At 40.2% G+C, this 17,918-nt stretch overlaps 2 protein-coding genes across 2 annotated transcripts; both read left to right on the top strand.

Moving 5' to 3' along the window:
* The first annotated feature begins 3,051 nt into the window (after positions 1-3,051).
* LOC132711424 (olfactory receptor 5P56-like) lies at positions 3,052-4,005 on the top strand. Its single transcript, XM_060690238.2, has one exon. The coding sequence runs from the start codon at positions 3,058-3,060 to the stop codon at positions 4,003-4,005; it is 948 nt and encodes a 315-aa protein (XP_060546221.2). The 5' UTR covers positions 3,052-3,057.
* Positions 4,006-14,373: 10,368 nt separating this feature from the next.
* On the top strand, positions 14,374-15,464 carry LOC132711413 (olfactory receptor 5P56-like). Its single transcript, XM_060690227.2, has one exon. The coding sequence runs from the start codon at positions 14,374-14,376 to the stop codon at positions 15,289-15,291; it is 918 nt and encodes a 305-aa protein (XP_060546210.2). The 3' UTR covers positions 15,292-15,464.
* The last annotated feature ends 2,454 nt before the right edge of the window (positions 15,465-17,918 follow it).

Genomic DNA, 17,918 nt, shown 5'->3' with positions numbered 1-17,918 from the left:
GGATTTAGGAGTTTTCAAGCCGCTCCCCTCACTCGGAGCGGCTCTACAGGCGACGGGGCTGGCGGTCCTTCAAAAACGACCGTCTTCGCCGGTGACAGACAAACCCGGAAGTCCAGAGTTTAGATACTTTTAAGGTTTATGAAAGATCAGTTACTGAGAAAATTTTTAATTTTTTTCCCAAAAATATCTTCAATGAGATGGATCAAATCCCATCCAAATAAGTATCAGATAGTCTACTGAGTTGGACAGAAGCTGAGAGTATGAAGGCTCTTTGTGATTGCTGAAATATTCTTGGTAAAGAATCAAGGTTAGCTCTCATCTTGTTACTGGATTGATTGATTGATGCTCTATCAAGTTGTTGAATCTTAGAGACCACATGGATAGTTTTGCTTCATGACATTCTGCTCCCAACCTGGACTTTCAAGTCTTTCAATGATGTCCTCTTGACTGCTATAACAGTCCATCCATCATCCTACTAGCCATCCTTTTCCCTTTTCTTCTTCTTTTCTTAGAATCAGAGTCTTCTCCAGAAAGCTAGGTCTTTGCATGCGTCATATATAGGCTAATTTGAGCCTGATCATTTTTGCTTCAGGCATTGAAGAGTCATTGATAGAGATCAGGGGTGGGTTCCACTTACCTTTACTAACGGTTTGCAACTGGAGCATGCATGTGTGCTTCACTCGTGGACGCTTCTGCGCATGCGCAGATCATCCATGATATCGGGGTGGGTGAGCAGAGCTTCCTACTGATTTTAATACTGGTTCTATAGAACCAGACTGAACTGGGAACAATCCATCACTGATAAAGATGCTAGGAAATGGTTTACAACATTATAATTTTCTTGTTTAAACTTATCTAGAAACGATTCCATGAAATAACATTGAGAAAACTTTAGTTTAGCTCTATGATACCTGTGCAGGATAATTCAAATTTGTTTATTCATTTAATCAGTTCTTTCCAACTACTTTGTCTAAGTTTCCTCCATATTTTACCTGCAGTCTTACATGTTTCTTTTTTAAAAATATTTTTTTTGCTGAAAAAAAATTGTCTCCAAGACAATATTATAAGTATTTTAAACAAAAATATTGTATTTTTTTAATGTATTATGTATTTTTAAACAAAAAAAAAAAATTCCCCTTATGAAGACATTAGTATACTACCAGTAGTTTGATGTCTTTGCAGGATGTGCTGGTGTTTCTGCTAACCTGACTACAGGTAGTCCTCGATTTATGAGCAAAATTAAGTCCGTAATTTCTGTTACTAAGTAAGACATTTGTTAAGTGAATTTTGCACCATTTTTCAGACTTTTTTTTTTTGCCAGAGTTGTTAAATTAATCACTGAAGTTGTTAAGTTAACATGGTTGTTAAGCGAATCTGGCTTCCCCATTGACTTTCCTTGTCAGAAGATCACATAAAAAGTGAGATCACATGATCCCAGGACATTGTAACCATCATAAATATGAGCCAGTTGCCAAACAGCCAAATTTTGATCATGTGACCATGGAGATGCTGCAATGGTCGTAAGTGTGAAAAATGGTCATAAGTCACTTTTTTCAAAGCTGTTGTAACTGAATGGTCCCTAAATGAACTGTTGTAGCAATAGCACTTAGACTTATATATTACTATACAGTGCTTTACAGCCGTCTCTAAGCAGTTTTTACGGAGTCAGCCTATTTCCCCCAACAATCTGGGTTCTCATTTTACCCACCTCAGAAGGATGGAAGGCTGAGTCAACTTTGAGTCTGATGAGATTCGAACTGCCAAATTGCAGGCAGCTGGCAGTCAGCAGAAATAGCCTGCAGTACTGCACTCTTACCACTGCGCCACCGTGGGTCATATAAGTAGGTATTTGTGTATATGCTCATAAGGTCAACCACTTGGTGAAAATGGAAAAGCAATGACAGAATATTTTGGAATAAATAATTTCAAGATGTTTTCAGAGAATGTATTATTCCTCCATGGTATGCTCTTACTTGTTATGAGCTGCTGAGATCCTGCCAAAACAATGATTTAATTTTTTTTACTAAGACACCTTCTGCAACAGTTTGTGTAGGTTGTTTCCTGAGAGACCTATAAACTCCCCAACAGGTGGACAATATCTGGCTTTCATAGGAAGCAAATGGAACATCTTCCATTTTGCTGGGCACTGTAAAAGAAGCTGATAATACTTGACTTGACTCTTTCTTGACAGATGAGGACCATTTTATGAGGAAAGAAAATGATAATCAGCAGCTCCAAAATCCCTGGTCATCTCTAGTCTCAGTACTAACCATACCCAACTTTGTTTACCTTTCTAGTCCAAAGTAGGAAATGTAAGTGCTGAATTTGTGGAGACAATCTTTGTTCTTCTTAAAAAATAATCTGATTTAGTAGATTAGATCAGTGATGAAATCCAATTTTTTTTTACTACCGATTCTGTGGCGTGGCTTGGTGGGCGTGGTGTTGTTTGGTGGGCATGGCTTGGTGGGCGTGGCAGGAGAAGGATACTGCAAAATCTCCATTCCAACCCCACTCCAGAGAAAGGATACTGCAAAAACTCCATTCCCTCCCCACTCCTGGGGGAAGGATTTTGCAAAATCTTCATTCCCATCCTACTCTGGAGCCAGCCAGACGTGGTATTTGCCGGTTCTCCAAACTACTCAAAATGTGTGCTACCGGTTCTCCAGAACCTGTCAGAACCTACTGGATTTCACCCCTGGATTAGATTAAGTTTAATATGGGTATGTTCTAACTTCTTCATTCAAGTTCAAAATAAACATTGTTCAAGCACTTTGAATATATTCTTTCCTAATCTTCCCTGGAAAGGAATCCCTCTATAATCATATAACAAAATTGACAGAACTTACTTTCTATCCTGTATTAATTTTGATCTTCCCTCCATCAAAATACGCTCATCTTCCAGTAATGATACCAACATTTCCTGTAATAATTTCAATACCTTGATTTAAACAAATGGCGCTTTTTTGACACAAGCCTGTTATTGTTTATTTACATATGTAGACATGGTATTTGATCTAATGGTCTCTCACCCTTTTTCCTTCTCTTCAGAAGGAGGCCATGACAGAAGCTGAGAACTTCACCTCTATCAGAGAATTCATCCTACTGGGATTCACCAGCGACAGAAAAATCCAGCTTCTCCTCTTTGGGGTGATTCTCATCTTTTACTTGATTACAATTTTGGGGAACCTGCTGATCATCATGTTGGTAGAGTCTGATGTACAACTCAACACTCCTATGTACTATTTCCTTTCTCATCTTGCGGTGATCGAAATATGTTACATCACCAGCACTGTGCCCATAATGTTATCTCACCTCATGGCTGGGAACGGAGCTATCTCCTTCCCACTCTGCATTGCCCAGATATTTGTGGCAGGGTCCATGGCTACTACTGAGTCTTTGTTACTGGGTGTCATGGCTTATGACCGTTATCTGGCCATCTGTTCTCCCCTAATATATACTGTTGTCATGGACCAGCGATGCCAGTTGCAGTTTGCTGTAGCCTGCTGGATAATTGCTCCACTGTTCTGTGGCATTTGTGATGTCTTCCTGGTTTCTCAAACTTTCTGTGGTCCCAATCATATCAATCACTTCATGTGTGAATTTCTTGTGGTGTTAAAACTTTCATGTGGTGATACACAAGTCATTGAGAATATCATATCTGGTGCTGGAGTCCCTCTCCTTCTGCTTCCCCTTTGTGTCATCCTGACCTCCTATGTGTTTATTCTTTATTCTGTATCCCACATGAAGTCTACAGTTGGACAGCGCAAAGCGTTCTCTACCTGTGGCTCTCATTTGCTTGTAGTCACCTTGTTTTATGGTCCTATCATTTTTATGTATATAATTCCAAACTCAATCTCAGCTCCTAATCGTAATAAGCACAGTGCAATTTTCTACATTTTGGTCACCCCTCTGCTTAACCCTATCATTTATACCCTAAAGAACAAGGACATCCATAGGTCAGTAAGAAAGATATTGCAAAGAAAAGACTTCGACCAGAAAAGATAAATGTTTGTGTCAATTTTTTTTTTAAAAAAATGGTCATGTCAGATTGGCTGATCTTGAGTATTAATTCAGAATGCCTTAAATGTTGGTTTGTCTAGCCATAAACTCAACCTGTGAATGACCTCTCAGACTATTTATTTGGGTATTTGGGTGCAATGTAAATACGTTTGTTGTTGTTTTTTTTAGGAAAAATGAGGTATGTTTGGTGCTATTATAGCTGCTTCCTGGGCTCTTTACAAAAGTCCCTTTAATAGCAGAGTTAAAGCTGGAGAACAGTTGATATAATCTAAAGCAGGGGTGTCAAACTCAAGTCCTGATGGATGGATCTGGCCTATTGGGTGCTTAGACCGGCCTGCAGTGCCTCTGTCAGAAAAATGAGGTTGTGAGGGCCTTACGTGGCCATCCCAGGCTCTGTTTTTGTCTGTGACAGCCTCCTGCAGCACTCTGCCAGCAAAAATGGAGCTCAGGGAGGCAGCCCATGGCAACCCAGTCTCCATTTTCAGCCGTGATGGCTTCTTACAGTCCTCTGTCAGTGAAAAAGGAGCTTGAGGAGGCTGCACATGCCCCTCCCCCCAGGCTCCGTTTTCATGCTGCAGGAGGCCATCAAGGCTGATAACAGAGCCTCTATGAGTGATGTTGAGCTGGCCATGCCCCAGCCACGTCCACCAGTCATGCCCCCCCACCCGAGGTCAAATACAACCCTTATGCAGCCCTCAATCAAATCTAGTTTGACACCCCTGATCTAAAGTTAAAAAAATGTGTGTGAAATGAAGGGAAATTATTTGGCTGAGAGGGATACAGTCTACTGCCTACATTTCGCAAAGTTCTATTAGTCTGGAATATTGTTTTTAAAATCCAAGTTGATCCAAAATGAATAATGGATATTTGTTATTGATATTTATCACAGGTTGACCATATTGTAATCTGTTCTAAACTTTTGCCCAGTATCAATGTTAGTTGACCAGTTATAGATTCTTCTTTCTCCCAGGTACTTTTTGTAAACAGACAAAACATGCTGGCGGAGGAATTCTGGGAGTTGAAGTCCATACTTCTTAAAGTTGTTAATGTTGAGAAATTATCTACCAGGGAATGTGCATCTAATGATATCAGTGACATTTTTCTCTGGGTAAACATATAAAAGGTTGTTGTCAGCTTTGGAAGCCATATTAGGCCGGAAGCTTCCATGCTGCCACCTTTTCCTGTGTGGGAAAGTTGGAGGGGGGATTTAGTAGAGGGGTTGTCTGTAGACATAATAGCATTCTTCCTGTCAGTCAAGGTCAGGCCAATCCTGCATCTGGAGAAGGAGTGGTCGGAGTGATGTCTCAAGATGGGACGGCGGTTGATTGGAGCATGTGATTGACTGAGGAGTGAGGGGATGGTTTTGGGGGTTTTGATTTACTGAGGGAAAACCCGGACCTCTCCGATTCGGGTTTTCCCAGATGTGCCAGTTTACCTATTCTAGTAAATAGAACTTTGAAAAACACTTGCTTCAGAGTCTTTACTTGGAGTGGGGTTTTTTCTGGAATGCTGACAGTTGTATTGTGCCATCGCTGACTATTGGGGGCGAATCATTGGCCCCCACGGATAGGGCTCGCAACCTGGGTGTCCTCCTGGATTCACGGCTGTCGTTAGAAGAGCATGTGACGGCCGTGTCCGGGAGGATTTTTCATCAGGTTCGCCTGATCCGCCAGTTGCGTCCCTATCTAGATCGGGACTCCCTACACACAGTCACTCATGCCCTCGTTACTTCTCGTCTGGACTACTGCAACGCTCTCTACATGGGGCTCCTCTTGAGGTGCACTCGGAGGCTCCAACTGGCGCAGAGTGCGGCCGCGCGGGTGGTGATGGGAGTGACATGGAGTTCCCATGTAACACCTCTCCTGCGCGAGCTGCACTGGCTCCTGGTGGTCTTCCGAGTGCGCTTCAAGGTTCTGGTTATCACCTTTAAAGCGCTCCATGGCTTAGGACCTGGTTATTTACGGGACCGCCTGCTACCACCAATAGCCTCCCACCGGCCAGTATGCTCCCATAGAGAGGGGCTCCTCTGGGTGCTGTCAGCCAAACAATGTCGGCTGTCGGCCCCTAGGGGGAGAGCCTTCTCTGTGGGGGCACCTACGATTTGGAACGAGCTCCCCCCGGAGATACGTAGGATCCCGGATCTGCGCACCTTCCGCCGTGCGCGTAAGACTTTTCTATTTTATCAAGCTGGCCTGGCCTAAATCTTCCCCCTTTTTAAATGTGGAAATTTTAAATTTTTAAATTTTAAATTCGTCTTATTTATAGGGGCATGGGTAAGGCGTTTTAAATTGGGGAGCCATTTTGGATTTAATTCTGTTTTAAACGTATTTTAATGTTTATATTGTATGTTTTTTAATTTTGGCTGTTCACTGCCCCGAGTCCTTCGGGAGAGGGGGCGGTATAAAAATCTAATAAATAAATAAATAAATAAAAATATTGTAAAGTCTATGAAAGAATTTATTCCACTAATATTGTACAAGTTTGTCTGAATGCCTAATCTTGATTAGAATTAGAATTCTTTATTGTCCAAGTATGATTAGACATCTAAGGAATTTGTCTCCAGTGCATAATCTCTCAGTGTACATACAACTATAGTGAGAGAATATTGAACTGAATATTAACATCTTCAAGATTTAATAGGAGCAAGAGAAAACACCAAATTGATGTCCATTTTCTTCTTCTTACAACTATTCAGGAGATGGTCTATCTACTGTCTTTGAGATCCAAGAAAGCTTGGCCAAGAAACAAGTTATACTTGACCTTAGTCATGTATTTAAACATGGAGAGGCATTTAACTTCACAGTTAATGGGAAAGTTCCTTATTTAAGACATTTAAGGAAAACTATGCAAGAGTTTACATATGTGGTGTAAAACTAGAAAAGTAAAGTTACTCTCTCCTCAGATGCATGTCTCAGAGAAAGACCCAAGAATGATGATAGGATTCTAAAAATATTAGAAGCAAACAGAATTCTAGGAAAGGACAGCATAAGATACAGAGATCCTTAGAAAGAAACTATGTTCATGAAATATTGCCTCTTTGTTCTTTTAGAACTCCCTTCTCTTTCTAGTCTTGACCATCATTTCATAAGGTAAAAGGTAAAGGTTCCTTTTGCACATATGTGCTAGTCATTCCTGACTCTAGGAGGCAGTGCTTATCTCCGTTTTAAAGCCGAAGAGCCAGCACTGTCCAAAGACATCTCCGTGGTCATCTGGCTGGCATGACTAAACTCCAAAGGCGTATGGAATGCTGTTACCTTCCCACCAAAGGTGGTCCCTATTTTTCTACTTGCATTTTTTACATGCTTTCAAACTGCTAGGTTGGCAGAAGCTGGGACAAGTAACAGGAGTTCACCCTGTTATGCGGCCCTAGGGATTCAAACCGCTGAACTGCCAACCTTTCGATCGACAAGCTCAGCATTTTAGCCACTGAGCCACCACATCCTATATTTATGCCCAAATCCCTTTTTTTCTGACTGAGTTACATGCAAAGTAATTTACCTGAGAGATATCAATTTTTGGGATTGTTCCCCTTAGGTGATGAATCTAAAATCAAGCAGATGTTGTGGATAGGCAGACTGGAGATCAGCAAAGTGGATGATTTCACAAACTCATTACCAACACATATACATTTATTCCTTCTCATCCACATGCACACAACCTTCAGGGACGGAGCCTTGACAGCTTCATTTGATTGGCCTGGGATCAAAAAATATAATTATGATGATACTTGAATACCAAACCTGTGGATGAACTCATTCCAACAGTTTCAACACTTCCACAACACTTTCCAATAGTAAATGTTAAATTGGACAAGGGTGAGGGTTGAATTCTGCAGCTCTCCACAAAGGAAGGGCCTGGGAAGGAAGAATTTACCCTCCTGCCTCCTAGACCAGTGTTAACTAGACCAGTATTAAGTTTTTCAGTTGAAGTGTGCTAGAAATTTCTGATTTCTGGTTTAATGCTTATGGAGATTCTCAGTCATCCAGGTTGTTATGTATTGAATATATACTGTATTGTTGTGTTAAACCCTGCTAAAGTGAAACTAACTTTTAGATTATCCTAACTATTAACTTCAACTGTTTTGGGGGAAACTCAGAATTTTCATATTTGGGCTGGCTTTTTAAGGTATTGTGATTGGTTGAGGGCCTGTGGGCCTAGAGTATAAATTACAGGGATTTGCCTATTGTTCTTCAGTTCCAGTTTGAGTCAATAAACACTGTTGTAATCACTGTTGTGTCTGTTTTTGCCCATTGCAGCCCACAACACAATACAGGTCATGATTGTCCCAAAGCTGCTTTTTTTCAGAAGGCAACTGGACTTTCACTGGAGACATTTCACTTCTCATCCAAAACACTTCTTCAGTTCAGAACTTGGATGAGAAACAAAATGTGTTCAAGCAAAAACAAAGAGAAAAAGCACCTTTGAGATTTCTGGTTTAATATTTATTGATAGTTAAAAGACATACAGTATGAGAAAGATGCTAAAATATATGGCTTTTATGAAGAATTAACAGAACTAGACCATATACTAACAGAGACAGATGAAAAGCTAACCAAAAAAAATTATAACTATCGATTGAGCATTAAAATGGAAGAAGAGCAAGTAAAGGAAACAATGAATAGAACGGGCTAAAAAATTTGGTTATGCTATAGAGTTAGATAAATGGCAGCAATTGTGGGATAGGAATTATAAACTAACAATGGCAACTGCATATAAAGAAAATCTATATAAAATGTTTTACAGATGGCACTTTCCAGTGATAAGACTGGCAAAGATATTCAAGGATATGTTGGAAATGTAATCAGACACTGGGTTGGTATTATCATACATATGTGCTGGACATGCACAAAGGCAAAATAATACTGGACAAAAATACATACATGGTTAGAAAAAATGGTGAAGAAGCACATAGCTCGAAAGCCAGAAATATTTTTGCTGGGTATTTTACCAGAAAAATACAATAAAGGGAATACTTATTTAATTTTACATATATTAACAGCAGCTAGAATTGTATTTGTACAACAGTGGAAAAACAAAGAGATCCCTACAGAGGAAAATGTAATTAAAAAAATATTAGAATGTACAGAAATTGATAGATTAACACTTAAAATTAGGGAGAAGGAAGAAACTGACTACTTTTAAACATGGGATTTGTTTTTATCAATGGCTAACTATCAATGGCTAACAAAATGGAGATGAACAATGGGACACAGTGGCTCAGTGGCTAAGACACTGAGGTTGTCGATCAAAAGGTCGGCAGTTCAGCGGTTTGAATCCCTAGTGCTGCATAATGGGGTGAGCTCCCGTTACTTGTCCCAGCTTCTGCCAACCCAGCAGTTTGAAAGCACATAAAAAATGCAAGTAGAAAAATAGGGACCACATTTGGTGGGAAGGTAACAGTGTTCTGTGTGCCTTTGGAGTTTAGTCATGCTGGTCACATGACCACGGAGACGTCTTTGGACAATGCTTTGAAACGGAGATGAAGATTGCCCCCTAGAGTTGGTAATGACTAACACATATGTGTGAGGGGAACCTTTATCTTTAACTAGCAGAAACCAAAGTTAGAATTTTAAAAGCATAAGAGAATGATTAATTACATAAGGAAGGTTCACTAAAATGCTAAGCAAATGCTATTTTATTATGTGATCGTTATTAATGTTATGAATATTATCGTTACTATTATGATTACTATTTCTTAAAATTAACTGTACTCAGACAACACACTGTTTATGTAGATATTGAATTTTTTATGTTTAATAAAAATCTTCTAAAACTTAAAAAAAGAAAAATGGAGATCATTGGGTATTGGTTTTCTAAAATTTTGATTCATCTATCCAAATAACTTTCTTTTCTTTTATTAAAGATAAAAAAATATCAGGTGCTGAATAACCGACCAGGAAGATAATTAATTGGAACAATTTCCCTAGGATTGTTAACTGCTACCAATATCTTTTCAGTAGAATCTCTGAGAATAAACCAACAAAAGAAAGTTCCACATTCCCATTGATATCATGCACACTTCATGGATTCCTTGTGGAAATAATTATACTCGTTAATTAATCCCAGGGTATCTCCAGGTGTTGTGAGTTATAATTCATCCATAAGAGTTTAGATGCTTTTAAGAATTATGAGATGATAAGTCGCTGAGTCCTGCCAAGATTTAAAAAAAAAATTGTTTAAAAAACACAACTTCTTGAGAGTTGTACAATGGATCATCAAACCCTCTCCAATTACATATTGGAGTAGACATTGATATGTCTACTGAGACAGACAGAAGCCAAGCGCAAGGAATGACTCCTTTGTAGTTGCTTGGTAAAAGGCTAAGGTAAGCTGAAATTTTTCTCCTAGATAAAGGATTCAACAAAGGAAAATATTTGTAGCTCAGGGTTGAAATGAAGGGTCCTTGGTGCTCTCTGAGCTTGCTTGTTTCCTTGCAAATGTTTCATTACCATAACTAGGTAACATCATCAGTGCTAGTAAGGAGTGCTGTTTGCTGTCAGTTTATATTCTGGTGTCTTGCTTGTCTGTGTGGGTGGGGGATAAAGATGAAATGCTACCGGTTCGCACCAGTAAAAAAAAAAAAAAAAAAAGCTACCAGTTCAGGTGAATCTGTAGTTAAAAAAAGCTACCGGTTCGTCTAAACTGGTATTTCCGACAATTAGTTGTACAGCGTGATTTATATTCTATATTGCATAGCACAGCTGTTCCACCCCGCTGTTCTATTTACCTTCTTAAGCCTCATTTTTCTGTGCACAGTGTGCGTTTGGCATGCAGCACGCATGCGCGGACACCAAACTGGTGGCAAACCGCAGAGGATTTCACCACTTGAATAAAGGATTGATTGATTGAAGTTCCATGAAGTTGCTGTTGCATCCTAGCAACTTCATATGTAATTTTTCTTCATGGCAATCTGCTCCTAACCTGGACTTTCAGGTTTTTCTAATAGTGTACTCTTGACTGGTGTAACCAAGTCCATCAATCTTGCAGGTGGTCCTCCTGTTCCTTTATTTCCACCTTTCTCAGAATTAGAGACTTCTCAAGAAAACTAGGTCTTTGCATAATATGTCTGCAATAGGATCATTTGAGCCTGATCATTTGTGCCTCAAAGTGAGAAATATGGCTTGATTTGCTTGATAGCATTTAGCATTAGCACTTATAGACTGTATATACCACTTCATAGTGCTTTACAGCTCTTTCTAAGCAGTTTACAGAGTCAGCATTTTGCCCCCAATAATCTGGGTCCTCATTTTACCAACCTCAGAAGGATGGAAGGCTGAGTCAACCTTGAGCTAATCAGGATCAAACTGCTGACAGTAGGCAGAATTAGCCTGCAATACTATATATATATATATATATATATAAAATATGGATTTTAAATTGATAAATTTTAAACTATGGTCCAAATTTAATTATTTTAAATCTATTTTTAATCGTACTTTATGTATAAATGTTTTATTTTGGCTGTTCACCGCCCTGAATCCGAAAGGAGAAGGGCGGTATAGAAATTTGAATAATAAATAAATAAATAAATAATAAATACTACATTCTAACCACTGTGCACCACGGCATTAAGGATATTAGGTATCCTTAATGTATATGATTTACAGACCCAAAAGATGATTTAAGAATTCAGAGAACATTTTAGTTAAGACTACTATGCTAGTTCTCAATGACAGCCTTCAATGTAATGTACAAGCAGGAGGCCCTATATCATTCCAGACAAATGGCTATCCAGCCTCTTCTTAAAAACCTCCAGTGATGGAGCACCCAAAAATTATTTTATTAAGTTTAACAATTTCTTTTTTTTTTAAAAAAAAATGTTTTATTTGCAGTTTTCTTTTCACACCATACATATTTTGTGGACAGTGTATTGACTGGAAGGATGGAAGGCTGAGTCAGCTTTGAGCCTGGTGATTCGAGCTGCCAAACTGCAGTCACCCAGAAGTCAGTAGAAGTAGCCTGCAGTACAGCATTCTAACCACTGTGCTACCATGGCTCTTAATGATGATCCATTGGGTTTTTTTCTTGGTTGTCCATGGTATCCTCAGAAGCCTTCTTCAGCACCAAAGTTCAAGTCTAGATTCTTTTCAATGTCAACATTTCACAATGTAAGAGCCCATAGCTCCCCACTCCATCCCAGCAGCAGCAGTTACTACACAATCATACCAATCGTTTGGCTACATATCAACCTGAGAGCCCCAGGTCTGTTGACAGAACCATATCTTCAGGACCTTCTGAAAAACAACAAGGTGGTGGCCAATCTTATCTCTGAAGGAAAGATATTCCAAAAGGAAGGAGCCACTGCAAGGAAGGCTCTTTTCTTGGTCCACTAGATGCATTTCACTAATACATACCTTGCCTCTCCACTCTGATGGGCTGGATACATGTAGGTGGGGAAAGGCAATACTTCAAATAACTTGGCCCCAAGCCATGTAGGGCTTTAATGGTAATAACTGGCACCTTGAGAAACTGAACAGCCACTTGTCAAAAATAGTATAGGGTCTCCTGCTTGATCAGGGAGTTGGACTAGATGTTCTACAAGGTCCTTTCCAACTCTATTATGCTGCAAAAATGAATTGCAACTGGAAGTAAATCAATAACCAATGCAGCTCCTTCAAAAGAGGTGACACATGTATAAATCTTGACTCATGCAGAATTATGTGGGATACTGCATTTTGAACCCACTGAAGCTTCTGGATACTCTTCAAGGACCGCCCCACGTACAGCACATTACAGTAATCCAAACAGGAGGTAACTATGGCATGAGTGACTATGGATAGGGCCTCCTAATTCAGGAGAGGGAGCAATTGGTACACCAGATGAAATGAGACTGTTCCCATCCTGCTTACAATCTTTTTGGATTGTTGTCTTCTGGCAGAAGATACAGAACAATTAAAACTCAGACCACACGTTTTCAGAATAGTTTTTATCCCAGAGCTGCAATTGCACTCAACAATGAACTAAAGGGCCACCATCAGTGAGCTGTTGGACAGCATTACTTGGTCTGTTGTGTGGATGTTTGGGTGGTTTATGGGTGGGGAATTTATGGTGGGTGGGAGTGTATTTGGGGATTGTTATGTGTGTTGGACCTGGTCTTTGGGTGTTAAGTGACTTTTGTTGTATGGGTATACCGTGTATACACGTACAATGACAATAAAGTTGTTGTTATTAAATGTGCAAAGTCCCTCCCACCCATAGCCTTGAGAAGGAGTCTAGAAGAACCCACAAATAACATACCAATTCCAATTCTGTCTGGGGAATGCCAGAGTCAAAGATGAAATAGATTGGCCATGGGAAACCAAAATCCCAGAGTCACACTGTCTTGCCAGGGTTGAGTCAAAGATGATTCTCCCCATTCAGACCATTATAACCTATAGGCCTTCAGCCTGCACTGTCATAGTGTCACCTGTCTAGCTAGGGGTGAAAGATGTACAATTGGGTGTGATTAGCATGCTGGACTCACTGGAGAAGAGCCTAATGCTGGGAAAGACTAAGGGTAAAAGAAGAATGGGACGACAGAGAATGAGGTGGCTGGATGGAGTCATTGAAGCAGTTAGCATGAGCTTAAATGGACTCCAGATGATGGTAGAGGACAGGAAGGCCTAGAGGAGCATTGTCCATGGGGTTATGATGGGTCAGACATGACTTTGCAACTAACAACAACAACAAAGCATGCTGGACCCCATGCCGACAGATGATCTCCCCCCCCCAGTAGTTTCATGTACACATTAAAATGGAGAGGCGAAAGGCTTGAGTTCCGAGGCATTGCTGGATTCTAGGATTTGAACTCTCCTCTCCTATTAACATGGACTGAATCTGGCTGCAAACAAAGAAGGGAGAATCAATGTAACACAGTGCTTCCCATTCCCAAGCCCAGAAGCTAGTTCTGAAGGATACCATAGTTGATAGTATCAGAAGCTGCTGAGAGGGACAGGAGGGCAAGAATGGTTGCACTCAACTCCACCCTGAGTCCTCCAAAGTGTGACCAATGCCATTTCAATGCTATGCCCTGCCCTAAATTCAGACTGAAAAGGTTCCAGATAATCCACTTCATTCTCTTTTGTAGCTGTGTGCCAACCACTCTCCCAACCACCTTCCCATATCCATCCAAGTTGTAACCAAATTTAAGTTGCCTTAGCTTTTGAGTTAAGACAAGACTATCCGGGGGTTGAGCCTGCCATTATGAAAATGGTTATCCTTGATATAAAATTTATGGAGTCCATCTCATAACTCTATCTTGAGATATAAGAGTGGGTTATGATTGGTTTGTTTTGAGAGTAATTTGGTCTTTTGCTAATCTAAAGGAATCTAAAACTTTGCTTCATTTTCCCTTCCTTACAGTAGGAGGCCAGGATGGAAGCTGACAATGTCACCTCTGTTAAGGAGTTCATCTTACTGGGACTGGCCAGCCAAAGAAAAATCCAGCTTTTCCTTTTTGTGATCATTCTCCTTGTCTACTTGCTTACGGTTTTGGGGAATCTCCTGATCATCATCATAGTGCAGTTTGACGTTCAGCTCCACATTCCCATGTACTATTTTCTCTCACATTTTGCAGGGATAGAAATATGTTATGTTACCAGCACCATGCCCCTCATATTAACCCATCTCTTGACTGGAAATGGAATCATCTCTTTTGCACTCTGCACCATCCAGATGTATGTCGCATTGACCATGGGGAGCATGGAGTCCTTTCTCTTGAGTGTCATGGCCTATGATCGCTATCTGGCCATCTGTTGTCCTCTAATTTACCCTACTGCCATGAGCAAGCAAAAGCAGTTGCAGTTTGCTCTAGCCTGCTGGGTTATTGCTCCCGTGCTCTCTGCCATCTGTGTTATCTGTCTTGTTTGCCAAACTTATTGTGGTCCCAACCAGATCAACCACTTCATATGTGAGTTGCCAGTGGTGCTGAAACTTGCGTGTAGTGATACACAAATAATTAAGCTTGTGAATTTAGCTATAGGAGCAATAGTCATTCTGGTTCCTCTGTCGGTTATTCTGACCACCTACGGCTGTATACTTTATTCTGTCTCGCATATGAAGTCAAACGTTGGGCTGCACAAGGCTTTCTCTACCTGTGGCTCCCATTTGATTGTGGTCATTTTGTTTTATGGAACCATTATCTGTATGTATATCATTCCAAAGTCGGCTACATCTCCTGATCATGATAAACAAATTGCAGTCTTCTATGTTGTGGTCACCCCTTTGCTCAACCCCATCATTTATACCTTGAGGAATAAGAGCATACATAGGGCAGCATCCAAAATGCTGTAAAGAGTTGCTTTATACCAGGGGTCCGCAACCTGCGGCTCTGGAGCCACATGTGGCTCTTTTACCCCTCTGCTGTGGCTCCCTGTCACTCAAAGTATGTGTCACAACCACCAATGTGTGACACCCACTGGCACACTATTTATTGAGCTTTTCAACCCCTGGTAGGCCAACCATGGATAAATCCAAGAAAAAAAATTCAGAAAAAACCAGAACATTTAATTCAACTACATATGCTAGTTTTGTGGCCGCTCAAGAAATAGTCAGGCACGAGAAGGGTTTTGAGGCTCCTGATGTTTTCTTTTCTTTTCTTTTTCTTTTTTTTTTATTAAAAAGTTTTACAAAGAAAATCACCCCCCCCAATATTCCCCCCACTCTTTTTGTTGAAGAAAAGTCATCATGCTTTTCTTCAACAACATCTTTAATTGACTTTATATCCTCTTCAATTTTTTTTAATTTCCCTTCCATAATTACTGTTTGGTTATTCATAGCTGCAGTTTGATTATTCATGGCTTCTTTTATAAATTCTTTAAGTTCATTAAAAGAAGCCTCCTGGCTCTGTGAATCAGCTGGAAGTTGTGCTTTCTGTGTCACTACTGACACTACTGGAGAACCTCCTCCACTTTTAGAAACTCCTGGCTTAAGTTGTTTAGAAGCCATCTTTATTTTAAAAGTCTTTTTTCCTTTCACAGCCACAAAATCCCTTGAACAGCTTTCAAAAATTTAAAGTTTATAGTTTATCAAGCAAAATAGTCTTTTCTCCACAAACTCTCACTTCCCAGCAGCTTTAATCCACTCTCAGAGCGCAAAGTTCTCAATAAGCACTTTTGTTTTTAACTTTCACTCTCACGCCCACAACAAAGGCACCATCTTCCAGCCTCCAGCTCAAAGAGATTTGATTAGAAACAATGTAAACCCGGAGTTAGGCACTGTTACTTGTAAATGCTTGTTCTCCTGTTTCTGCTCTGTCTATGCTTGTTGTCAATCAATCAAACTCACTTTTGCCTGCAGAGTTGGTCGCGACATCTGGCTCTGTTTAAAACAGAGTCGTCCCAGATCCGGAGCTTCAGTCAGCTGACTGGGGAGCTCTCACCCTCCAAGCCTCTGGAATTATTCCAGGAGGCTTACGGGGAGATCTACCCTGACCCACCAGCTCTCCTCTCCTTCTTCTCCCGATGGAGAGGTTTTCAAGCTGCCAGACAGCTGCTTAACGCTGTCAAAGCGGCTTTGACGGAATCGCGGGGCTGGCGGTCCGGGGAGACCGTCCACGACGCTAACAGTGCCAACCGGAAGTCCTCCTGATGTTTTCTTTTCTGTGAGAAACAGATCCAAATGGCTCTTTGAATGTTTAAGGTTGCAGACCCCTGCTTTACACACACACACACACACACACACCAAACAAACAAACAAATAACCACACACACCAAAATAGGGTTTCTACTATGTTTTATTTGCCAATTGCTGAATACCCTGACTAATGGTATCATTGCTTTTGAATTGTAGTGTTGGAGAAGACACAAATCTTTAGTTTGTGGCAAGTGTATTTTAACTATAGACTATCTATATACAACAGAAACTTATTTTAAATTATAAGATTTTAACAGCTTCCAGATGTCTTCATATGCTACAGAAGCAATAAACTAAAATAAACTTTAAAATGAAAACACTGTTTTGGGATGGAATTTGAAAAATAATGGTCCACATTTCTGATTGTTGATAGCTGAAACCATAAAGCCCCAAAATTTTGTAATATTGAAACTTATAAAACCAGACTTGAGGGTTGAAAGGATGGGATAGATCTTCACATTACTATCCTCTAAAAGCTTGGTTTAATCCAATGTTTTGCATCCTAAGTAACTCTAAAATGAATGGACTTCAACTCTCAGAATTCTTCTTTCAGAAAACCAGCTCTGGCTGAACCTCACTGGTTCAAATCCATCTCAGTTTAGTATCAGTCACATTTTATATACATTTAAGGTAAAGGTTCCCCTCGCACATATGTGCTAGTCATTCCCAATTCTAGGGGCGGTGCTCATCTCCGTTTCTAAACCAAAGAGCTAGCACTATCCGAAGACATCTCAATGGCCATGTGGCCAGCGCCAAAGGCACACGGAACGCTGTTACCTTCCCATCAAAGGTGGTCCCTATTTTTCTACTTGCATTTTTTACGTGTTTTCGAACTGCTAGGTTGACAGAAGCTGGGACAAGTAACGGGAGCTCACCCCATTATGCGGCACTAGAGATTTGAACTGTTGAACTGCTGACCGACAATCAACAAGCTCAGCGTCCTAATCACTGAGCCACCGCATCATATACAGGTGAAACTTGAAAAATTAGAATATTGAGCAAAAGTTCATTTATTTCAGTAATGCAACTTAAAAAGTGAAACTAATATATGAGATAGACTCATTACATGCAAAGCGAGATAGTTCAAGTCTTGATTTGTCATACTTTTGATGATTATGGCTTACAGCTCATGAAAACCCCAAATTCACAATCTCAGGAAATTAGAATATTGTGAAAAGGTTCCATATTCTAGGCTCAAAGTGTCCCACTCTAATCAGCTAATTAAGCCATAACACCTGCAAAGGGTTCCTGAGCCTTTAAATGGCCTCTCAGTCTGGTTCAGTAGG

Source organism: Pantherophis guttatus, chromosome 4, assembly GCF_059756535.1.
Source record: "Pantherophis guttatus breed Tessera chromosome 4, ASM5975653v1, whole genome shotgun sequence".
Classification (NCBI taxonomy): Eukaryota; Metazoa; Chordata; class Lepidosauria; order Squamata; family Colubridae; genus Pantherophis; species Pantherophis guttatus.
The sequence above is the reverse complement of the archived record's forward strand: the minus strand, read 5'-3'. Positions and strand labels throughout refer to the sequence as shown.

Bases quoted from the DNA above. Each gene is read 5' to 3' on its own strand.
- LOC132711424 (XM_060690238.2), top strand. From the start codon at position 3,058: ATGACAGAAGCTGAGAACTTCACCTCTATCAGAGAATTCATCCTACTG.
- LOC132711413 (XM_060690227.2), top strand. From the start codon at position 14,374: ATGGAAGCTGACAATGTCACCTCTGTTAAGGAGTTCATCTTACTGGGA.